Source organism: Lolium perenne, chromosome 3, assembly GCF_019359855.2.
Source record: "Lolium perenne isolate Kyuss_39 chromosome 3, Kyuss_2.0, whole genome shotgun sequence".
Taxonomy (NCBI): Eukaryota; Viridiplantae; Streptophyta; class Magnoliopsida; order Poales; family Poaceae; genus Lolium; species Lolium perenne.
In genome coordinates, this window is record NC_067246.2 from 259165984 (window position 1) to 259189506 (window position 23523).

Here is a 23523-nt window from a genome sequence, read left to right on the forward strand (position 1 = left end):
GAGAAGAACAAACGAGGAAAGAAGTACCTGCCCTGGCCTTGTCTTGGGTTTTTACCGAGTCCACACGTTTCCGTCGCGGCCAGGAATAGCATTTTCGACACGTTTTGGTCGTTTCTGAATACTCGGCCCGTGTTTCCCTGCTTCGCGGGTAAGAGTTAAATTCTGGCCATTACCCATGGTCCCCCCCACCCCACACACGAAAAAAACCCTAGAGCATAGTTAAAAAAAAACTAAAATTGATACGGTCATCCACCTTAGAAATATTAAACATATATGGTACCTAAGTACGACTTAATGTTTATCTAAGTCACTCACTCACCTCAGAGAGTCGTATTAGCTGACATGGCAACGAGTGGACCTCCTATCACTTCGCACATTAAACCTCAATCTCGAATCGAAATTCCCCAATCCTAAACCCGTATATCCCGAACCTGAAAAACCAGAGCACCAACTTAAGAAGGTGTTTGCGATTCCTGAATATATATTTAGGAATTTCGAGCTTGTAGTCTTGGCACTTGAATATCCCGAAAAGCCCATCAATATTTAGGATTTACAAAAACCCAAACGTGGAGACGCCTTGAACCCACCCAAGTGGAGTGAGGTGTAACCACAAGGCACAACATCTCCTCCACATTCCCGCCAGCCGCCGACGCTCGCCACAACCGCACCCATTGGTCGCCGCTCGCCACTACTATCTGCCGCCGCCTCCTCATCGACACCTCCACGTCGTCCTCTTCTTATCGACGCCTTCTCGTCATCCTTGACGCTCGACAGGACTCCTCCACCTTCCATCCTCCTAGCCCCACGATGCCAAGCTGCACCTCCAACGCGTCGACTAAAAGACTGCATCTCCAACACTGCTCAAATACTTTTCTATTTGTAATTTTGGAATATTAGCTGTTAAATTTAAGTACCATGGGTGCATTTTACTAAAAAAAGGAATCTAGACCATAGTTAGTGGAGCGCATGATGTTTCACAGGAAAAGTCACTCGGAAGACATTGTTGTGGCAAATGGAGCTATCATGACAAGTTGGGTGAGGCTTGGGTGGATGAGAGGATAGTAAAATTGTCACAATTCTTTGTACAAAAAAATGCCACGTATATATTTATAATAGCAAATAATACATGATAGAGATATACGAGCTATCTCCAACAAAATAATATTTAAAAGAAATGACTAGGTATTCGAGGTTTTCAAACTCTTTGTTCTATCATGACACAATTTTATACTTATCTGAATGCAAGTAAAAATAGATACCAAACCATACACCTATGAATATCAACATAGGTTCTTCTACAATTTTAATTTAAGCTGCAATCTACAGATAAGTGCACACGTGTAGCTATTGAAGTCGTGAATCAATAGCGGCAAGAGTAGCGGAGGTGATGTTTTGGCTCATAGGAGCAAATGCTCCCATTATACAAAATATTTAAAAATTAATTTTAAAAATATCAAAAAAAATTGACATAAATTTTTTGGTGTACATCGTGACATTCTATGTTCGTACACAAGTTTTCGTGGAAAAACAACATTTTCTGTGGTGTGTACAAAAAAAACAAAAAAAATGTGTTGTACGTAGTCGTGTTACAGCATCAAAATTTATCTTTTTTACAAGAGCCACATAATTTTTTTTCTTTTTCTGAAAATTTGTGTACCAACATAAAATGTCTAGATGTACATGTAAAAATTTAGTTGAGAATTTTTTGACACTTCGAAATGTGGATTCACACAATGAGAGCAAATGCTCCTATGAGCCAAAGTGCATTTCCCCAAGAGTAGCACACTAGTATAACAAGAAAAAATAACCGAATAGCGCATAGCATCCCGCGCAGCAGCTGCGCGGCCGCGCGGGCTACTGTGCTAGCGCCTGGCACGCCCCGTATATATATGGGCCTTGGCGTGCGGTGCCGTGCCAGGCCCGTTTGAGGCTGTACTGGGCCTTTGCGTGTCTGGCTGGCCCGTTGTACAGGTTTGGGCTGGAGATTGGCTGTGTATTCGCTGGCTTCGCTCGACCTGGCACTCCTTCGCTCTCGTCCTCTCTCAACTCGCACGCGGAAAGGCTCGCACGGAACCCTACCGTCGCCGGCGGCGGCGCAGGTAGCCCGCCCCCCGCCCTCCTTCTCCGCCTCAGAACGGATTCGCCGGCCTCCGCACGACCTTCCAATCCCCGCGGGGCTCACTCTCTCCTGGTATCTCTCTCTCTCTCTCGCCCCTCTCATTCTCTGTCTTTTCCCTGTGAAGGTTTCGCAGGTGCTCCGGCGGCCGGCGCACGTACCTCCCGAGCTCCGGCGACCTTCCTCCGGCGCAGGTCTCTGCACAGGTCCCCGTCCCCCCTCGATTGTGAAATCTTGCGATGTGCTGTTACATGATGCTTTGCTTGTGAATGTGCTGGCTTGGTTAATATGATTTGATGATCGATTTGTGTGCTACCTCTTGCTGTCAATTTCTGAAATACTGTTACTACAAAAAACAGTCATCTATCGGTTCTCAAGCAAAGAGGTCATCATAAAAACCTATCTACCCTCACCCCTTCAGTTAATCATGACACTGGATAGCCCTAACCACTTCTTATTCTTCCAACCCAACAAAAGATTGGCTCATCACACCCACCCAACCAAACAGATGAAAATGATATCCCCACCCTTGCCCTCAAACGAAGTGCGCACTTGATGTCAACCTACTCACTAGATAGTCTTGACATTTTTGCCTCCCTGTTTGTGTGAGATTGCTTGAATTAGGCCGAGTGACACATATATGGTTATAAGGCTATTAAGACCCGAGTTGTAGAGCATGATTTAAGTCAGTTTGTGGTAGGTCGTTGGTCACAGGAGGGTGCAGGGGGCTTCCACGGCTGTAATAACTGTACGAGTTTCTTTGAATCTATGCATGCTGGAGGTTTTACCACAACAGATGTATTCCTGTGCTTACTTGCCTTCCGTGTCTCTTTTATAAAAAAACATGTATCGTAACTCGGCATGAATTCATGGTGTGTGTAAATTGTTCGTCAAGCAAGAGGGAGGCTAATGATGTTTATGTGTCAAACTTGGGGACATTAGCTTTTTTCGCAAACAGTCATCTATCGGTTGATGCTTTATTTTTGCAACAACAAAATCAAAGCCTTTTGTCCCACGCAAGTTGGGGTAGGCTAGATATGAAACCCGACAGAGCAAACAAAGTAGGAGTAAACTAAGATTCTGGCACATGGATTGCTGATTTCCATGCAATCCTGTTAAGAGACAAATCTGTAGGTACATTCTAATCCCTCAAGTACCTTTTTACCCCTCCTCCAATGTCAACCTTGGTCGCCTTCTGCTCTTCCTAGTATTTTTTGCCACCCTTTAGAATTGCACTATCTGATGCTTCAGAAGCTCTCCGCTTGGATATGCCGTAACCACCTTAGTCGGTGCTGGACTAGCTTCTCTTCAATTGGTGCCACCCATACCCTATCACGTATTACCTCGTTCCTAATTCAGTCCTTTCTTGTGTGTCCTATGTATCTTGATGCTTTGTTTTTGTTCGAGATAATTATGTAAGTTCCAGTGAAGTCTGTATTGTTCCCCTGAAATTACTAGTGAAAACTGTGAGTGCCCATTCCAGGCTATGGCTATCTTGATTGGTTAATTAGTAGCAGATTTGCATATGCGAACAGGACTGGTTAGGCCCATAAAATCAAAATATCACATGAATTATTTGCCAGGGGTTATGGTTTTGCATGTTATCTGCTGGAGCAAGAATTTTGTGTGTAGACCAAGTTACAGATTTCATGTTACAGTTGCCAGCATAGCTTGAATGAGAATTGCTCACTGGAGCATATGGTGAGTTCATGTTGCATTTGCCAGCTCAAGAAACCTGTATGAATATATGAACATTGCTCATCCATATTCTGGGTATTTCTTTTTATTCTCCTCGAGATTTGAACTACGAAGGGTGTCAAATATGTCTGGTTGCTAAACAGGGTTGTTGTTTCATCACCAGGACCCAGAAATAACCTTAGGACATCTTGCTATTACAGGTTTACTCATTATTAATTGGGCCAAGCAGAACAGCATAACTTTCCAATGGATGAAATAACCCAAAATAGCTAGTTGTATTTGCACTTTAGTCAGGTCGGTAGTTTCTGTAGCAACCTCTGAACCTTAGTCAGGGCAGCATGGTTTATGATTGGATAATAATTATTTACTGTGCAAACATCAACTTTCTCTCGTGACTGACAGTTTGAAAGAATACTACATAGGTTCTTTGGTTCAATACTATTGGTCACAAGAGCTGTTGGTATGCTTCAGAAATATGTCTGCCTTTGAATGCTCTTTGTGGATTTTTTGCTTCAGCGTATTTCTTTAAGTATTGAGTCATAGTGATTATTGGCATCTACGTGTTCGGACTGTTCTCTGTTTTCTCCCTTTCGGAAAATTTATCTTCTGAATTTTTTCACTTGTTTAGTTATCTGTATGCTTTTGATACTGCAATGAAAAATTTACCTTGTTGATTCTAACAAGAATGTTCATTTTCTCTCTGCAGGTTTCTTTGTGATACCTTTCTGTGGTTAGATCCCTCGCAAGGAAAATGGCAAGCAGAGCAGGTGGCGACGGCAAAGAACCCATAAATGAGCAAGTAGTCGCAAATACCTATGCCAACATGCGCACCGAAATGAACCAGCTATACACCAAGATCACGGAGCTGGAGATGGAAGTGAGCGAGCACTCTCTTGTGGTTGGTGCAATCGAGCCTCTGGACCCCACGAGGCGTTGCTACAGAATGATCGGTGGAGTCTTGGTGGAGAGGACCATCAAGGAGGTGCTGCCCGCGGTGCACCGCAACAAGGAGGGCCTCGAGGAGGTGGTCTCCCGCATGAAGGAGGCGCTGGAGAAGAAAAAGAAGGAGATCACCGAGTTTGAGCTCAAGTACAAGATCAGGATCCGGAAGGGCGACGGCAATGCTGAGGAAGATGTCACCATGAAGGAAGCCTCTGCACAGGGTGTTCTTGTTGGCCCCGCAGGTGGCCAGTAGAGCGTAGTGGCAGAAGAGGGAGACTTGCATTGTTCTCTGTCAAAATCAGACTGCTGTTCGTGGTATGTGTATGTCAATCGATATAGTGAGACTGTATCTGGGTTCATGCTACACGTATGCTGTAGTACTGTTGAATCCTCATGTGTAAAACTGGAGATTATGGTAGATCATAACTTTGCTGGTAACGGCAGATCTTTGCTAAGATTGCAGAATGACTTCCGTGGTCCTCCTTTTGTCGCACCGCCCTTTACTGTTTTGCATTGATATATCAAAACCCGTCGAGAGATTCATGAAAATTTCCCACCCTGTACTGTGTTGCATTGATATCAAAATCCGTCGTTACAATTAGCATGAATTTCCAGATGGAAGTTGGATATATGGCGAGGGCGCTGTGTTTTCCCCATGATAGGAAAGTGAACTAATAATAACCGTACGATCTTGGCGTGTCCGGCTCAGGGCCACTCCCAAATCCCCTCCCGATCCTGTAAAAATAGGGTTTCCCCTCCCGGGCCGCCACGCACGGGCGGCTCCGGAGGCTCCCCACGCCAATCCCTAGAGAAGCCGCCGCCGAAGCTCCTCCTCCGGCCGCTGCCGCCGCCAGGGCCGGCGGTGGCGGCCACGCCTGGCCGTCGAAGATGGCGGGCGCGGGCGGCGCGCCCGGCGGGTCCCCTTCGTGCGGCGGCGGGACGCCATGGGCGGCGCGGCGGGCTAGTGCGGGCGGCGGCGCGGGGGCTCTGCGGGCTCTGCGACGCGCGGCGGTGGTCCGGGAGGAGGCGGCACGGCGTCATGGCGGAGTCCGGCGAGGGCTGCAGCAGGAGAGAGCGGAGCGGCGGCCAGGCGTGGCCGGTGCGGGAGGTGGTGGCGCGGGAGAAGCTCGGCCGGGAGAGCCTCGGTGAGCGAGGTCCGCCGCCTCGAGCCCGGCGAGGTCCGTGTCGCCGAGATCTGCGGCGGTGCGGCGCGGGGCGTGGCCGGTGCGGGAGGTGGCGGCGCGGAGAAGCTCGGCCGGGGAGAGCCTCGGCGAGCAGAGGTCCGCCGCCTCGAGTCCGGCGAGGTCGGTGTCGCCCGGCGGCGGAGAGAGGAGGATGGAGTGCGGGCCAGATCTGGGCTTCATGGGCCCGATCTGGGCCTCGGGCCGGGCGACACGGACGTGGGTGGGCGCCTGGAGTGGGCGAGGTCCACCGCGGGCAGCGTTGCTCCGGCTGGAGGGGAGCATGGAGGCTGCGGTGCCTGGTCGGTCTGGAGGTGGAGATGGAGGTTGACCGGATCTTCGGCCTGCGGGGTGTGTCGGAGTGGCTTGCAGTTTTTGCGGCTTCATCTTTGAGGCGCTGTGGCGGCAGCGGTGAGAGGCTCAAAGGCGCTCTGCCCTTGCTCTAGGGCTTCGGAGATGGTCGACGACTCGGACGAAAGTCTTGCCTAGCTTGGGTTGGGCCGGTGGCGACGTCGCCCGTGGGCGTCGTTCCCCTCCTTGGAGGCGTCGCCGTGGAGTGTCGGCATCTCCCTACCCTTGGAGTTCGGGTGTCTTCGGGCGAAAGCCTTGATCCGGTGCGGATCGGCACGATGGCGGCGTCGTCGACGTCGTGACTCTGTTGAGAGCTTCGTGCGTGAAGACACGATGTAGAGGTTCCTTGCGGCTCTAATCCGGTGGCGCAGCGGTCCAAGGCAGTTTTCCAGGGCGCTATGCACGCCTTTGCTGGCATTTCTTGAGGACGTCTTCTTGGGTCCGACCAAGTCCCGCCATTGATCTCCTTCGGATGGTGCGTTGATGAGGAAGGCCTTGCCGGAGTTGTTCTTCTACGGAGGTGCTGGCGTCGGTCGAGACGTGGCTTGGTTCTTTGCTTAGGACAGGTGCTTTGTGTTGTGGTTGTTTCGTCTGTACCCGGTGTGTGTGGGGTTACCCTCGTTGCTTGTAGCGAGTGGTGCCGTTCTTGTATTCAAACCTCTGCCTTCTATAAAGATATGGTATGCCTTTGGCATACTCTCGAAAAAAAAAAATCCCCTCCCGATCGACGCTCGCTGGTCTCCTTGCATAGCACAGATATGCAGGTGGAGGGTGACGAGAAGAAGAAACCCCAAGGCAGCCACCACATCAACATGGTCTCTGCCGCGGGAAAGCCGAACACAAACGCCGGCGGCGACACCAAGGGGAGGAAGCGCAAGTTTCTCCCCCACGGCAGGCCGGTGACACCAAGGGCTTCTTCATCACCTGCGACGGCGGCCGCGAGCAACAGGCCACCCGCGAGTCAATCTCCCTGCTGGACACTAGTAAGACACCGCTTTCCTACTTGCCTGCACCTAGGTGATCTGCTCCCTTTCCTGCGTGAGCGTCACGCGCAGTAGCTGTTCGTCGTATTGCCCTGGTCGGAGTAAGTGCGCCCGCGGGTTCCCTGAGCTGTGGTGCGACTGGATGGACCTGCTTCTCTCGTCGTCGCGCTCGGCCATCCTCCTCAACGGCATCCCGGGGAAGTGGATCAAAATCATGCGCGGCCTGCGGCAGGGGGATCCTTTGTCCCCCTACCTGTTCCTGCTGATGGCTGACGTCCTTCAACGGCTTGTGCGTCGCGATGACACCCTGCAACACCCCCTGGTTGATGGCGTGCCCTGCCCCGTCCTCCAGTACGCGGACGACACGCTCATCATCTTTCGCGCGGGCGGTGCTGCGGCGCGCCGCCTCAAGCTCATCCTCGATCAGTTTGGCGACGCGACCGGGCTCAAGATCAACTACCACAAAAGCACGCTGGTTCCTATGCACGTCGACGGGGCTGTGCTCACGAAGATCCAGGCCACTCTCCAATGTCGGGTCGAGGGATTCCCCCAGACCTACCTGGGTCTGCCGCTCTCCGCCGACAAACTCCGGCTCGCCGACTTTGCGCCCCTCATCGCCAAGGTCGACCGCTACCTATCGGGCTGGCGGGCCCTTCTCCTCTCCCCGGGAGGCCGCCTGGTGCTGCTCAACTCCGTGCTGGACGCTCTTCCCACTTTCGCCATGGGCGCGATGGAGCTCCCTCCTGGAGTGGTCACCGCGTTGGACAAGCTACGCCGTGCCTTTCTTTGGGCGGGTGCTGAGCGTGTGACGGGCGCCAAATGCTTGGTGGCCTGGGACGTTGTGTGCCAGTCCATATTCAAAATCGCTGCCTCCTCACCAAACTCCTTCATCGCCTCTTCGCCTGCCCTGGTGAGTCGTGGCCGCGTTGGGTTTGGGCCACGCTCGCCGGCACACCCCTGGAGGACGCGACTCGCCGCTCATCGGCTCTCTGCGGATCTCACTGGGCCTCCCTCCTGCGGCTGCTCCCGCTCTACCGCGCCATCTCGCGGGTGCAGCTGGGAGACGGAGCTCGTACAGCCTTTTGGCACGACCATTGGCTGCCGCGCGGCGCCCTCTCCGCGGCTATGCCTGAGCTGCTCTCCCACTCTACTGCCCCCTCGGCCACGGTCCAGCAGGTTCTCCGTGCCGGGCTTGACTCCCTCCTGGTGGCTCGTCTCTCGTCCACGGCGGAGCGTCAGCGCGAGGAGCTGATGGTGCTGCTTGGCTCCATCCACCTATCTCCGGCGGTGGACAGGCGCACTCTCCCCCTTTGCGCCCGCGAGGGAGGCCGTCTGAAGACCGGCGCGCTGTACAAGCTCTGCTCCGATGGCGGCGTCCGCGATGAGAACGCCACCTTTGTTTGGCACAACTCCGCCCCGCCTCGGGTCAAATTCTTTGCGTGGCTGCTGGTGAAGGGGCGCATCCAATGCCGCTCGAACCTGCTCCGTAAGGGGATTCTGGAGGAGGACGGCAGCCGCTGCCCCATCTGCGACGCCGACCTGGAGACTCCTACCCACATCTTGTTCCACTGCAGCTTCGCTCGTCAGTTCTGGGCTGCTCTCGGCGCTCCCCCCGTTGCCGACGATGCCACGCTTGACGTGGTTTCAGTCTGCCCGTTGCCGGCCACGGCCCCTGCCCGCTCGGCCTCCACGCTGCGCCTCCTGTGCTTCTGGCACTTATGGAAACACAGGAACAGCGTCGTCTTCGAAGGCCTCACCCCCTCGCTCTCCTGGATTCGCAAGCGCTGCCGTGATGACGCTACTCTCTGGCGGGCTCGACTCCCCCTTGACCACCGCGCCGACGTCGATCTGTGGCTTACTTACCTTCCCCCTGTCCGATTGTAACCTCCTGAGGCTATCCCCTTTGCGTTGGATTGGTCTCCCCTCCCCATGTAAATCTGCTGCCAAAACCCTGGGGTCTTTCACCCCTGTCCTTGTGACAAAAAAATGAGAAATATATTCAGGTGAGAGCTTTTGCTCTCCCCGGTGAACACTCAAAAAAAAGAGTAAGTGCGCAGGTAACGTCTAATTAGTATGAGTGATAGAGAGATGTACATGCTCCAGTTCAATATGAGTGATAGCGCTATGTCTATGATCCTGTTTAGTTGATTGTTAGTGTGGCGGACCGCAGTTTACATGTCTATGCTGCTTCATAGTGCACCTTCCAACTCGCTGATAAAATGTGAAGAGATGAATTATGGTTACACTAATGATTATGTTCTTTAAAAATAATTCTTTTGAATGCTTAGAAAGTAAACGTTAGAACCATTTCTGTCAAGTCTTAAAGTGAATAAATGCTCTTAACATGGTAGTGATGTGGTGTACCATGGGTACTGCTATGTTGTGGTCTGCTAAGGTTCGACCTCCCACCCTGGCGGCGGCGGCGGCCCTTTTATAGCCACGGCCAGGATAGGAAACGATAGGGGCACGCGAGAATCAATGGGGCGCCCGCGGGGACCAAGAGGCCACACAGGAGGCTGGTGTTGTGGTTAGCGACGGGATGAGCCGACATTGATCACCGGGTTGGCCATGATGGTGGAAAAAAAGAAATGTATCGGCCCACTGAGTTTTGCCCCTGACCCAAACGGACAAGGGGGAGGACACATCCAATTTTCTCTCCGCAACCCAACCCAAACTGGCCAAAACAGACACATTTGGTGTTCGAAATGGATCGGGCCGCTGGAGATGTCCTAAAACACTAAATTTGAGGGGATCGATTAGTGATGCCCTTCATCTAAAATGATCCCGGTTTTTAAAGAATCTGAACATCACACTTCGGTGTATATAATTTCTAAAAGTTACTTGTTCTTCAGCCACTTGGCCTTGATGCTCTTGCGCGCTCATCTGCACACTCACAGGTTTATCTTACTAATGTCGCTCACACACACAGCAACATCCGTTTTGTTGGTGTCCATCTCACCGCGCGGCGTCATACTACCGATCTCCCCTTCCCTCTCGTTGCTTTTGCCCCAGAGCACGCTAAAGAGACCTCCAACCAGCAGGATCCCACCTAAAATGCTGCATGCATGCCAACAGGCAGAACAGAAACAGGTAGCAGAGCGGAGATTTCAGGGATTAAGTAATGAAATTCGTTTGCAAACTGGAATCTTGGATCTTAATCAAGTAGTATTATTCTATAGATGGTTGGCTTGAGTAGTTGAGTTCCCTACCTGCCGAGGCGAACAGTCTCTCCGAGGAAGAAGGAAGAGCACAAGGTGGTGAAGACGAAGCACATCGGTGTCCACGCGGCGAGGAAGACGGGCCCTTTCATCTCCACGCACCAAGCTTGGAGGTAGTAGGCTACCCCCATCACCATCAAGCCCTGACAAAATCATCCGTTAGTACTGCTGCTTTATCATTCTGATAGATGCAATGGATAATCAGGGGACAAGTTTTTAAAAAGGTTTCAAAGTCATAATTCGTTACGGAGTAAGCAATTGCGAGCAAGCCAACGTCAAGCCGTAGTTTCCATCTGGAGAGGTCCCTCTCCGCCGCCACCGCCACCAGTAACGACTGGAGCGCGCTGAACACGCACTGCACCGCCGTGACGAGCAACTTGTTGGGGTACTCCCTCAGCAACGCCGCCTGGAGGACGATCCACAGGGACCACGCCGCGTTTGCCACGACCATCAGAAACGTCCATTTGATCCAGGCCCCTCCCTGGGCCCTCGATGGAGCCCCAGGAGCGAGCTGGCCATGGCTGTGGCTCAAAGGGTTCAGCAACGGCCCGGCGTAAATGGCGATGGTAAGTACTCCAGCGATACAGAACGCTACGCCGGTGAGCTTCGCAATGCCTGAGGGACTCTTCAGATGCACAACTTCCATCCTGCGCCGAAGTAGCAGGGTCATATCTCATTTGTCGCCACCCCGTACGTGCGAGTTGGCTACTCCCAAGTTGAATTTACCTTAGCAGCAGCGCGAGGAAGAAGGTAACCGCAGGCAAGGAGTTGTCCGTTGCAGCCGCCACAGTTGCGGAGGTGAACTTGAGGCTCACATGGTACAGATTTAAGCTGAATGTAATCCTGCAGGAAACCCACCAAAAGAACGGCAGTAGGGGGTTGGTTTCTTTCTGGTAAAGTATTCTAAATCCGAATCCGAAGAGGCGGAGAAACTACAAAAAACGATGGTGTTTACCCGATTAATGCACAGAAGAAGAGCTTCAACAGCAACGTGAATGACAGTGCTGATTGGGCGTTTTTCCTACACATAAATTGCAATTCAGCATGTACATATATGTTTCGGCAAATTAAAGACTAGGTTGTGTCAGGCCGATACAACTCAATGCATAACCTCAAAATCGCTGGCTTCAGCACGTTACTCTCTCTAAGCACATTAGAGGGTTGGATCGATCGTTATTTACCTTTGGTGAAGAAGGGCGAGAGGCAGCAGGAGGATAGAGCCAGCTGCCTGACGGTAGAAGATGAAGACGTAGGTGTTCATGCCTTGGTTGAAGGCTGCCTTGGAGACGACGAACATGCCAGTGTAGATGAGCTGTATGATGACGGCTACAGTGTAAGGTTTCTTGCTTGCATCCATGGCCACGCACGTGCTTTAGCTAGCTGGTTAAGTTTATGGGCTCTTAGTAATGGAATCGGCCGGATCGATCCAGCGATATAACATAGGAGTGGAACTCATTTTTCATAGACAAGGACCTTGCCGTGGGTCATTGTCCGTGCACAGTAGGTCCAATCTGCAGTAAGTCACGTGGAACTGTGTGTCATCGATTGGGGCAGGCACAGATCTTTATTATTGAAAACGGATCAAGCACTCATCTTTTTGTACCCCCTGATTGATTTTCACCTCGGTGGATGTCCACCGGGTATTAAAAAAAATCTATCCACCACATTTTTCCACACACACAGATTAGTCTACTCTGTTGTTCGTACCGTGGTTCCCAATTACAACGGTTATGATTTGGCGCTAAGATTTCTAACTCATTTTTTTTCTGTCATATGCTATGTGTTTGCCTTGTCATCTACGAAGTAAATTTGACAAGAAAGCTATGCGATGTATATTCGTTGGTTATGAAAATGAGCAAAAAGCGCAATCATGCACACAACTATTTTTATTGCAACATTATCATTCAAAAGGGTTACAAATCACAGACCACATAGAGTATATATAAAGATCAACAAGTGAAATCGAAAAAACATGGTGTGTGGTTGTGAAATTTTGGTCCGATGCCAAGTCATTGCCAATTTGCATATATGGCAAGTCACACCGCACTCATGAGGCTTACCTCTATGATTGTCTCTCTGTGTACTTCCTCCTTCCCAAAGCATATAGTCTTTGGTCAAAGTTTTTTTTAAAAAAATTTGATGAACTATACAGAAAAAAACATAAACACCTACAATGCCAAGTGCACACAATATGGAAGTATATTTTACGGTTGTTCTAACAATATTGGTTTGAGATTACAAAATGTTGACACTTTTTTCTATGTAGTTGGCTAACCTTGAATGAATTAGACTTCGACAAAAACCTATACGCGTCCTATTTTGCGAAGGAGGGAGTATATGCCATCCTATGAGACATTCGGATAAGTAGGGACCATTGCTCAGCGACCTTTTAGGTCCACTAGAGCAGGAGTATCGGAAGCATCCGAAGTGAGAAGGTCTTTCGACGACGCACGTCATGAAGAAGAACTCAGAGCTATGTCGTACCAGTCAACAATGTGCAGTTCCGAGTCCTAGAGGGCCACCTGTGATCCCAAACAGAAACAGGATCACCATGTGGACAGTGGGTTTGAGAGTCAATGTCGAGACACTATGTCAACCTAGTCTTGGGGCCCGCCCCACCCTTCCACCCAGCTAGTTCCGCCACTGTGTGTTGGGCCCATTTAAAAATGAGCATCTTCTATCTCCTTGTCGGAAAGCACAGCCATTAGTGCTCCCTTCTCTGTTAACACTCCCGTAGAGCAGCATTACTACCGCAAACCTTGGTACTACCGGGCCTAGGACAACAGCCCAAACTGAAACTGCAATAACTTTTGCAACCTCACTCTAATTAAGACGAACTTGGCCTGGGGCAACAACCCAAACTGAAGCTTGTTAAATTTATTGAATGATCTTGCTACAGCAATTGGTGGACTATATGATATTAGTTGCTCTCAAGAACACGAGAAGCACTTCATCAGATTATAATGTATGAATAATATTGAACCTCAATTTCTTAGTATTTTAGGAAGGACAGATATAATTATTACACATCAAGCAAATTTAGGAGTTTGTTACTTTTATGGGATCTTATGAGACTGATTCTACTACGGATGAAATTTTTTTTTGAGAATACACCCTGGAAGGTGTGTATTAATATATAGAAGAAGGGGCAAAGAAGCCCGGAGACGCCGCAAGCGGCAAGTTCATGCTGCCAACATGGGGTGGCAGCTCCCCGACCCAAAGCCTACTCTCCTAATTGCCACCACAACTCCACCGGCTCCGGGAAGCCAAAGCTATCACTACGAAAGAGCCCAGCTAGACGCCACCTTCCGTACTCTTCCCTGATCTTCGTCTTGATCGCCAGGACCGCCGGCGTCGCCGAGTTGAAGACGACATCATTCCTGTGTGTCCAGATGGACCAGAAAACCAGGATCAACGAAGTCCACAAGTCTCGCTGCGAGGCCCCTTGTCCAGGTCTAGAGGTCCACCAGGAGATCAGGTCCTTGTCAGCCGCAGGTAGCCAACCAAGCATACCCCAACGGCTCAAAGCCCAGGTCCAGACTTCCCGAGCCACGACGCATCCCAGAAGCAGGTGCTGAATCGTCTCTGGCTCCTGATTGCAAAGGGGGCAAGAGGCCGGGGCGGGAAGGCCACGACGCTGCAGCCTATCGGCTGTCCAACATCTGTTCCTTGAGACGAGCCACGCAAAGAACTTGCAGGAGTAAGGGGCACGCGAGCGCCAGATCTGCGAGGCCGTCGGCGCCCCAACCCTGCCCGCAAAGAAGGCCCGATAGGCCGAGCTTACCGAGAACTTCCCATCGATAGACCAACGCCACACAAACTCATCCGAGCGCTCAGGCACCAGCCGTGCAGCGCCCACAACATGTCAGAGGAGGAAGAACTCCGCCACCGCGGCATGCCCCAAGTCTGGGCCACAGTCGCGCAACCACTCACCGTCAAGGCCTTCCTTAACTGTGCGAGTACTGACCTTGCGGCTTGCCACCAAGGCTAGGAGGTTTGGTGCGAGGTCGGCGACCCGCGCCCCATTGAGCCATCTATCCCTCCAAAAGAGCGCACGCTCTCCGTCACCCAAGATGACCACTGTAGCGGACTCGAAGAGGGCTCTAGCCAAACGCGGAATCTGAAGGTTAAATTCCACCCAGGCTTTGGTCGAGTCGACCCTTTGCAGCCACGCCCAACGGGAGCGCAGGGCAAGGTTGAGGAGGCGCAGATTAGGGAGACCCAGCCCCCCCAACGCCTTGGGGGATGCGACCTGCTCCCAAGCCACCAGGCAGTGCCCACCTCTCACATCAAGCCTGGCCTTCCACATGAAACCTCGACAGATCTTCGTCAACGCCTGCAAGGTCTTAGGCGGGATGTCAAGGGACATCATTGAATGCACCGGGATAGCAGAGAGGGTCGTCTGGACCAAGATGGTCCGCCCCCCACGCGTCATCAGCTTGGCGCACCAGGGCTGAAGCCTGTTGGCCGCACTGTCCACCACGGGCTGCAGCTGGGCCGCAGTTGGTTTACGGAGTCCCAGCGGCAGCCCCAAGTACTTACATGGCCAAGTCGCCACCTCACAACGTAGGATGTCATGAGCAAGGTCAATCTGCTGAGGGGAGCACCTGATGGGATGGACATAACACTTGGTGAGGTTGGTGCGAAGGCCAGACGCCTCACCAAAGTCCTCCACAATGGCCGCGCAAGTGAGGAGATCCAACCGATCCGGCTTGAGGAAGGTGACCACGTCATCCGCGTACATAGATGTACGATGCCGGAGACCCCGACTCGCCAGGTGCGCAAGCAGCCCATCGGCCGCAGCCCTCTCAAACAGGAGGTGTAGCACGTCCATGACAGTATCAAAGAGCAAAGGGGAGAGAGGGTCCCCTTGCCTCAGCCCACGCCTGTTGGAGATCAGGCAACCCGCCACTCCATTGAACAACACCCTCGTGGATGCCGTACCAAGAAGACCACAAACCATCGCAATCCAGCGTGGGCCAAAACCGAGCTTGGCAAGGACCTCGAGGAGAAAGGCCCAGTCGACCGTGTCAAAAGCCTTGGTGATGTCGAGCTTGAACATAACGGCCGGGGTCTTGGTGGCATGCAGACGCTTAGCTGTGCATTGCACCAACTGGAAGTTATCATGAAGGCAACGCCCCCTGATGAAGGCACTCTGATGCGGGCCCACGATCTGTGGCATCTTCGGCGCGAGGCGGGAGGAGAGCACCTTAGCCACCAACTTGGCCACGCTATGGATGAGGCTAATGGGTCGGAAGTCCCGCACCTCAACCGCGTCCGCATGCTTAGGGAGGAGGGAGATCAAAGCCTGATTTGCCATCTGGAGACCGCGGGAATCCCCCCTCCACAAGGTCTCGAAGGCCTCCAAGACATCATGTTTGATGATATGCCAGCACACGGTGTAGAATCTACCGGTGAAGCCATCCGGTCCAGGGGCTTTGTCAGGCTCCTGAGACTTGATCACCGACCACACCTCCTCCTCAGAGAACGGCGCCTCCAGGTCCGACAAGTCATGTGTCCGCACACCAAGGAAGTCCAGGTCGAGGGAGAAACCACGCTCAGGAACACAGCCCAACAGCTGCTCATAGAAGTCGTCAACAACTCGGGCCTTGTCATCTTGGTCGGCTACCAAGACCCCGTCGACCCGCAGGTGGGGAATGAAGTTCTTTCGGCGCCGATGGTTTGCGTGAAGGTGGAAAAAGCGCGTACAAGCGTCACCTTCCTTGAGCCACGTGATCCTCGATCTCTGCCTGGCTATGGTGCGCTCCAGGGATGCCAAGCCCAACAGCTTCCGTTTGAGCAGCTTCCTCAAACCCCGCTCGCCCGTGGAAAGGGGCCTCGTCTCCATCGCCACGTCCAAACGTAAGATAAGCTCGTTGGCAAGTAAGATTTGCCGCTTAACATTGCCAATGAACTTATCATTCCAGCTCATGAGGGCCTTAGAAGTAGCCGTGAGTTTGGCCGCCAACCTCTTGAAAGGATTGGCGATCACCGGCGTCGAGGACCAAGCCCCGGCCACCACCTCCATGAAACCATCGGCCTTAGGCCAGAAAGCCTCGAACCTAAATCTCCGCCCAGTCTTGAGCTGGGCCGCTGGGTTGAGAAGTAGGGGGCAGTGGTCCGAAGTGGAAGAGCTCAAGGCTGAGAGAAAGGAGGAGGGGTACTCTGTCTCCCAATCCACCGTCGAGAAAACCCTGTCGAGGCGCTCCATCATAGGGCGCTCACGCTCGCTAGACCACGTGTATCTCCGGCCATTTAGATAGAGCTCCTTGAGCTCCAGATCGGCAAGAAGCTTACGGAATTTCCCCATCATACGCCGGTTGAGGTTGTTGTTGTTCTTATCTGCGGCGTCGACAATGAGATTAAAATCTCCGGCCACCACCCACGCACCTGGGTGCAAGTCGCGAATGTCCTTCAGTTCCTGCAAGAACTGACATTTGTCCCCATCCGCCTGAGGGCCATAAACCCCTGTGAACCACCAGCCGGCCGATCCAGTCACCTCGGCCCTAGCCGTCACCGCATTGGTGGAGATATGCGGGTTAGAGAAGGAGACCGCAGACGATTTCCACGCGAGGAGAATGCCTCCACACGTACCAGCCGCGGGGAGGAAGAAGAAACCGTCAAAATCCCTACCACAACAGCGGTCCACCACCGCACGCGTGACCAGTTGCAGCTTGGTCTCCTGAAAACACACCACGCTCGCACCCGAGAGCAAAACTAACTGATAGATGGCATCACAACGGGCAGGGGAGTTAAGCCCTCTTACGTTCCACACCAACAAAGAGAGGTAATCCGACATAGTCAAGGTTCTGAAAAAGAGAGATGGCTACAACACGGGAATGTCACACGAGCCACGTAAGACAGGGGCTAGACCACGAGAATATCCTCATCGCCGGCAAGCGGCAAGGCAGACGGCACCCAGCCAAAGAGCGCCAGACAGGCAGATAGATCCTCATCCGTAAGTGGCTTCTTCTGGAAGTAGTCTAGGTAGGCTTGCAGCGTATCTACACCAATGGTCTCACCCTCCCTGGCGATACCTAGCTGCAGCATCAATGTCTTCTGTTGCACCTTGATCGAAGACCCGGGCGCAAAGCGCCCCGCCACTCTAGTGCTGCGGCGGACCACCGAGGGCGGCTGCCTCTTCTTCCTTGGCTTCCTCGGAGCCGGCTGAGGCAACAGCGGCTGCAACTTCTTGATCCTGCATCTCTCGCGGAAGGCCGCCAGTCCCATGCCCAAATCCGTAGAGGCAGAGGCAGCCGGGGCGGAACAGGCCGGCTGCACGGGAGTCGGTGTCACCGGATGTGCCCCCAGTGGAGTGAGAGGGTCCACGTCAAGCGCCCTCCCCTCATCAACCAGCGGCGTATCCACAGCTAACAACGACGCCTGGCCAGCGCTCGTCATCTCCCGGCCCGGCCGCTGCAGGTAGGAGTCCGGGGAGATCTCGACGGCGAACATGGACATCCCCTCCGAGTTAGTCTTGCCGGGAGGACCAACCTCAAAGTCCAGTGGAGTGTCCCACGAAACACTCGAGCAACGCGAGCCGGAGGGAGAACTAGCCACAGAGTCCCCATCCACATCAGACCAGAGCACGGGGCCCAAATCCACGCCGTTTCCCGCCGGCCTCGTTTGGAGTGAAGGAGAGCTCCTAGTACAGGAGGCCTCCTGTGAATCCGCCACCACGCCGGAAGGGGAGCGCACCGGAGCAGGCGGAGCGGCCGGGGACGCGATGTCATCCACACTCCTAGAGGAGCTGACCAGCGGAACCACGACGGTGGCGCCAACTCCATGAGGCTGGAGCTGAGGCGAGCGCCCCATCGACGGTTCCTGGCTCACCGCCACAACGGGCCAAGGGGAAATCTCGGTCGTGCGGCCCAGAGCAACTCTCCGCTCGCGGCCACCGCCCCAACGCCCAGCCGGCCGCTGCGCATCCGCACCTGGGCCAGCCCCCGGCCACCTAGAGGGCGGTGAGGAGGCACCCGGTCCATGGCCACCAGGGGGTGCGCCCGCCGAGCCACCAGCTCCTGCATCTCCGTGGTCGCGCCTATCCTCGCCGCGGGGGTGGCGACCACCAACAGCTCCCACGTCTTCGACCCTCATCAAGTGGATGGAAGCGTTGTATTCGAGCAGAGCAACCTCCTGGGGAACAAGGGCAGCAACCGGCAGCAAGAGGTCCTCATCTTCCTCGTCGAACTCAAGGGGCTCCGCCAGCCACAACTGTTTGGAGCGAGGCAGCCGTGCCGGGTCATCAGTCCAAACCGTCACTCTGAAACATCCCATATCGGCTCGGCTAGCAGTCTCAGTGCCAAGCCTCTCCACCCACGCCGACGAGCCAAAGATGGTCTTGGCCGTGGCTAGGCTCCAGGCGATGGCTGGGACGCCCACCACCTCGGCATGGACACGGTAGCTGAACACACGGCGGGTACCTTGTAGCTGTCTATTCCACGGGCTGAACCGGAGGGAGAAGTCCGCGGCGTCCAGCACGCCAGCCCCAGCGTTGAGCACCTCATCGCGCCGAGCCCTTGAGTCAAAGACCACCAGAAAGTCTGCCGGCCAGAACCTGTGGACCGAGGCGTGCCCCTCCGAGGCGGGGAAGAGCTCAGCAATGGCGTCCCGAGCCGCACCACAGCTCACCGGCCTCCTCGTGCCAGAGACGTAGGCAACCAGGCTCCAACGCAGGGCTTGCTCCGCCTCCTCCACCTCCTGCGAGCGGTAGATGATGCAGCGTTCCGCACCTCCATCGGCAGCGGCTCTATGCTCGCTGGATGCCGCCGCCGCCGAGCCAGCCATACGCAACGGCGTGTCCCAGCTACGACCTTCCCGGCGCAGTTCATCCACCGGCCTGAAGCGCAAGTCCGTCGGCGGAGAAGAGGCCGACGGGTCACCACGCGGCCCAAGCCGCTCCCTTGCCGGCGTCAGCCGCTGAACCGGAACCGGCGGCTGCTCTCGCCGCGCCTCCACCGGCGGCGTACCACGCGCGCCCAGGCGCTCCCGCGCAGGTGTCTGCCGCTGCTCAACAGCCGGCGGGGAGGAACCCGCCCAGCTCCCTTGAGGCACCACCCGAGGCGGAGGAGGTGGCGGCGGCAGGTCGGCGCGTCTCGGCGGCAGAGACGGCCTCCTAGCCGGAGGAGGCGGCGGTCCCCGCGGAGGGAGCACCACCGTGCACTGCCGCGCCACATGGTCCACGCCCTTGCACCTGAGGCACTTGGTCTTGCCCAAGCACGCCGCCGCCACGTGACCCGGCTCACCGCAGTTGAAGCAGAGGCCGGCCAGCTCCGCCGGCACGCCGTCCGGCACGTTGTAGGAAGGAAGCGGGCCCAGGAAGCGCTGCCGCTTCTGCTGCTGGCCAGGCGCGCGCCACCCTGGGCCGGAGGGAGCCCTCCAAGACCGCTCCGGCCTTGTGACCACAGAGGCCAAGCGTCGAACAGGTGGCGTGCGCGCCGACCCCGACGCCCCCACCGGCGCCGAATCCACAGCGCCCTCACGCTGCGGGCTGGGGCTGCCATCGTGCACCACGTCGGAGTAGGAACGCCGCGACGAGGAGCTGTCGGAGGCTTCTTCTTCCTCGACCATGTCCGCCCACCGGTCAGATCTAGAGGCGCTGGGGGGAGCCATGGGGAGGGAGGGGGGAGACGGGAGCGGGGAAGGACCTCTGCGGGGGTGGACGTAGGGGCCGGAGTGGCCACCCACGGGTGGGGAGGTGGACGCCGTCGCCGGAGTGGCGGGCGGCGGTCGCGTGGAGGTGGGTCGCCTCACGCGCTCTCTCTCTCACACGCTCTCGAATTCCGTGGTCGCTCACGGATGAAAAAAATGAAAATTGTGCATGTGCTCGTGATGCAAAATGTATTAGTTCTCCTATCCTTGATCTCTGCTTTGAAAAATTCAGTGGTAATGCATATGATATTGATTATGAAAATCCCATGGCAATTTAAGTGTCGTAGAGGAGTCTAATTTTTTTCAAGCGCAACATTATTTCTGTTAAGTCACAACCCACTCAAAAGAGTACCTTTTAATTCTCAAAAGGATACCCTGTAGCGAGTGTTTTAGACTTTCCGTTTCAGTCACTGTTCACTGATTTACATAGTGGTTCGCTGTGATGGCAATGTTTCTATAAAATATGATGAAAATACAAGAATTGGCGACTTGCATAGCTGTACGTCGAGGTCATGATGCGTCAGAAATATCCCTCTAATGATTCTATTAGGATCGAGAACATGCATTGTTTGATTTTTAGGAATAAATAAGTGAATAGCATGCATGTTTGATAGTAGACTTACAGCTTAAGTAAAGTTATTAGATACTAGACGGCGCGATCCTAATTATGCTTAGAACGATTACACATACCGATCACACGAAGCGACCGGGTGCAAATATGTGGCTCAAGGACTTGTTAATTTGACTCTCCTCGACTTGACTGGCTGCTAACGAGGTCACCTTTGTTTTCTGCCAGGCCGGCATCATACATTATTACCTGAGCAGTAGTGTGAACCAAATCAGTGAATATCAGAGTATCATAGTACAGTACCATATTTGTTGTTCGCCCCATAAACCATGCATGGAGCATGTATTGTTGTTTGATACACCGTCGTCTCGTCATGTTGAATACTTGAATCCGTCAAGATAGTTATTGTTAACATTGTCTAGGCCACTCCAGATTCTTTGACTTGCAAGAGTGTCTACTCTCTCCGACCCGCTGAACGGAAGGCAGGTAGATACTGAGGTCCTACCTAGGTCGTTTCCTAGACCTAATTAAGCCATATCATGATATCAACTTGAAGTACTACTATCATGATATCAACTTGAAGTACTACTTGGTTTAAAAAAAAAGTACTACTACTCCAGCTCAGTGTGCACCTCTCCATGTGTATAAGTAGCCAGGTAGCTAGTTGCAGATTCAGTCAATGTCCAGCACATACCAGAGAGGCCGGCGAGAGATCGATTGGTTCACACTGTACGCAGAAGCAGAGACGATCTCTGCTGTTCCTGACATAGCCCCGTGGTGTGGTACCATGGGGGCGGACGGGAAGAAGCCGTACATCATCGCGGTGATCATACAGGTCATCTACACGGGCATGTTCGTCGTCTCCAAGGGGGCCTTCAACCAGGGGATGAACACCTACGTCTTCATCTTCTACCGCCAGGCCGCCGCCTCTCTTCTCTTGCTGCCTCTAGCCATTCTCCTCGAAAGGTAACAGTCAACTAGTACTACTTCAAGCTTCGTAGCAAGGAAAAAGTGTAAACCGATTATTTTGCAGGAAAAATGCGCGGTCATTGTCGTTCCGGTTGCTCCTGAAGCTGTTCTTGTTTGCCTTGATTGGGTAAGCTGTTCTTGTAGTAGGATGTTTTCAATGCATAAAATTTAAAGATGAATGAATGATGTTAAAGATGAATGAATGAATGATGATGATAATGGCTTTTGTTTCCAGGACAACATTTAGCTTGAATGTGTACAACGTGAGCCTCAAGTTCACGTCTGCAACCGTAGGATCTGCAACGAGCAACTCCATGCCTGTGGTCACCTTCTTCATAGCGCTTCTGCTGAGGTATTAATCTGACCCATACTACTATTGTGTGCTTGTTGCTATTATAAAAAATTTAAGCAATTGGCACTGACACTCATGGGACAGGATGGAAGTGGTGAAGCCGAGGAGCCCTTCAGGTATCGCCAAGCTCACTGGAGTCGCACTCTGCCTCGCCGGAGTTCTACTCATTGCCTTCTACGTCGGGCCGTCCCTGAACCCAGTCAACCACCACCGCGCGTTGGCCACCGCCCACGCAGACGGAGACACGACGAGGGGGACGTGGATCAAGGGCACGTTCCTCATGGTGCTCGCCAACGTGACGTGGTCCCTGTGGATCGTCCTGCAGGCGGCGCTCCTCAAGGAGTACCCCAACAAGCTGCTTGTCACGGCGACGCAGTGTGTCTTCAGCGCGGTCCAGTGCTTCTTCGTCGCCCTGGTCGCCGAGAGGGACTTCTCCCGGTGGCAGCTCCGGTTCGATGTCTCGTTGCTCGCCGTCCTATACACGGTAAGGAGCTTCGTCTTCATCGTGATTGATAATCATGTTCCTCCTCTCCCTAGACCGCAAATGAATTATTGATGTAATGGATATGCATCGATGCTTCAGGGGTTCGTGGTGACGGGAGTGTCCTACTACCTGCAAGCGTGGTGCGCCGACATGAAAGGCCCCGTCTTCCTCGCAGTCTGGAACCCACTGTGCTTCGTCTTCACCATCTTCTCCTCGTCCTTCTTCTTAGGAGAGATCGTTCACCTCGGCAGGTAGCTGTTCGACTGTGAAACTCTGCAGCTGTTCGAAACATTGAATTCATTTGCGTTCCTTTCCCCCCTTTTGCAGTATCTTGGGTGGGATTCTTCTTGTTGGAGGTCTGTATAGCGTGCTGTGGGGTAAAAGCAGGGAGAATCGGATCGCGCCGTGCGGTGAGATGAATGTGATCGATGGCGCTGAAGAAGAGAGATCTGCAAAGGATGAGAAGGATGAGAGGGGCGACCAAGAGAAAGGGGACATGAAGCAGCACGATAAGGCAGTTGTGATATCGCCGGTTGAACAAGTCTGATTTGATCGATTAAAAGAGATTCGGAACGACTCCATCCAATTATTTCAGGGACTTAAAATTCAATTCGATTCAATCCACATAGTAGAAGGGGAACAAAAAAGGGCCTAATCTACTTTGAAAAGCAGTGTCACCTGAAGTATTTGAAAACCACGGTCACCTGAAGTTGCAGACTGCTAAGGCTAACAATCCACTCTTTGAAGGTGTGCAATCTTTAGCCCTTAGGCTGCATATACAGTAACTTGGAGATGAAGATGGCTGGATGTTTATTTTTCAAACGGGCTATCCTCTTTCCATTAATTTCTTCACGGAAATAACAAATATTCTACAAACACCACCAGAACTGAACACATAGGAAATAAAAAGAAAGGGTAATGAGACTCATAGCACGTTTTGTGGGTGACGCTAACAGGAAATCCGCTGAAAGTATTCGCCCTCGAATACTTCTACGGGCCTGTAGACACCA

The 23523-nt window shown here is 53.2% G+C and overlaps 4 protein-coding genes across 5 annotated transcripts; 3 read left to right on the forward strand and 1 right to left on the reverse strand.

Moving 5' to 3' along the window:
* Positions 1–2002: 2002 nt before the first annotated feature.
* LOC127344868 (prefoldin subunit 2-like) lies at positions 2003–5194 on the forward strand. 2 transcript variants are annotated; one of them, XM_051371218.2, is made up of 3 exons: positions 2003–2099; positions 2244–2322; positions 4521–5194. In XM_051371218.2, exon 3 carries the CDS (start codon positions 4566–4568, stop codon positions 5007–5009), a length of 444 nt encoding a protein of 147 aa, XP_051227178.1. In that variant the 5' UTR covers positions 2003–2099; positions 2244–2322; positions 4521–4565; the 3' UTR covers positions 5010–5194. The 2 variants fall into 2 exon arrangements, with proteins under 2 accessions (XP_051227178.1, XP_051227177.1); XM_051371217.2 differs by having other exon boundaries at positions 2244–2310.
* Positions 5195–7046: 1852 nt separating this feature from the next.
* On the forward strand, positions 7047–9155 carry LOC139838154 (uncharacterized). The gene is made up of 3 exons (XM_071827516.1): positions 7047–7187; positions 7306–8181; positions 8328–9155. Exons 1-3 carry the CDS (start codon positions 7047–7049, stop codon positions 9153–9155), a joined length of 1845 nt encoding a protein of 614 aa, XP_071683617.1.
* Positions 9156–9930: 775 nt separating this feature from the next.
* On the reverse strand, positions 9931–12367 carry LOC127344869 (WAT1-related protein At5g64700-like). The gene is made up of 6 exons (XM_051371219.2): positions 11671–12367; positions 11445–11510; positions 11216–11332; positions 10737–11136; positions 10481–10632; positions 9931–10328 (listed from the first exon to the last, which is right to left on the reverse strand). The coding sequence occupies exons 1-6, from the start codon at positions 11844–11846 to the stop codon at positions 10163–10165; spliced, it is 1077 nt and encodes a 358-aa protein (XP_051227179.1). The 5' UTR covers positions 11847–12367; the 3' UTR covers positions 9931–10162.
* Positions 12368–21430: 9063 nt separating this feature from the next.
* On the forward strand, positions 21431–23312 carry LOC127338755 (WAT1-related protein At5g64700-like). The gene is made up of 6 exons (XM_051364750.2): positions 21431–21674; positions 21742–21804; positions 21913–22029; positions 22114–22513; positions 22613–22764; positions 22841–23312. The coding sequence occupies exons 1-6, from the start codon at positions 21496–21498 to the stop codon at positions 23058–23060; spliced, it is 1131 nt and encodes a 376-aa protein (XP_051220710.1). The 5' UTR covers positions 21431–21495; the 3' UTR covers positions 23061–23312.
* The last annotated feature ends 211 nt before the right edge of the window (positions 23313–23523 follow it).

Coding starts and splice junctions, on each gene's coding strand:
- LOC127344868 (XM_051371218.2), top strand. CDS start 4,566: ATGGCAAGCAGAGCAGGTGGCGACGGCAAAGAACCCATAAATGAGCAA.
- LOC139838154 (XM_071827516.1), top strand. CDS start 7,047: ATGCAGGTGGAGGGTGACGAGAAGAAGAAACCCCAAGGCAGCCACCAC. Junction 7,188..7,305: donor TTCTCCCCCACGGCAGGCCG/GTGACACCAAGG, acceptor GCCTGCACCTAG/GTGATCTGCTCCCTTTCCTG. Junction 8,182..8,327: donor TCGCCTCTTCGCCTGCCCTG/GTGAGTCGTGGC, acceptor TCGCGGGTGCAG/CTGGGAGACGGAGCTCGTAC.
- LOC127344869 (XM_051371219.2), bottom strand. CDS start 11,846: ATGGATGCAAGCAAGAAACCTTACACTGTAGCCGTCATCATACAGCTC. Junction 11,511..11,670: donor CTCGCCCTTCTTCACCAAAG/GTAAATAACGAT, acceptor ATTTATGTGTAG/GAAAAACGCCCAATCAGCAC. Junction 11,333..11,444: donor TTCTTCTGTGCATTAATCGG/GTAAACACCATC, acceptor GGTTTCCTGCAG/GATTACATTCAGCTTAAATC.
- LOC127338755 (XM_051364750.2), top strand. CDS start 21,496: ATGGGGGCGGACGGGAAGAAGCCGTACATCATCGCGGTGATCATACAG. Junction 21,675..21,741: donor CTAGCCATTCTCCTCGAAAG/GTAACAGTCAAC, acceptor ATTATTTTGCAG/GAAAAATGCGCGGTCATTGT. Junction 22,765..22,840: donor GAGATCGTTCACCTCGGCAG/GTAGCTGTTCGA, acceptor CCCCTTTTGCAG/TATCTTGGGTGGGATTCTTC.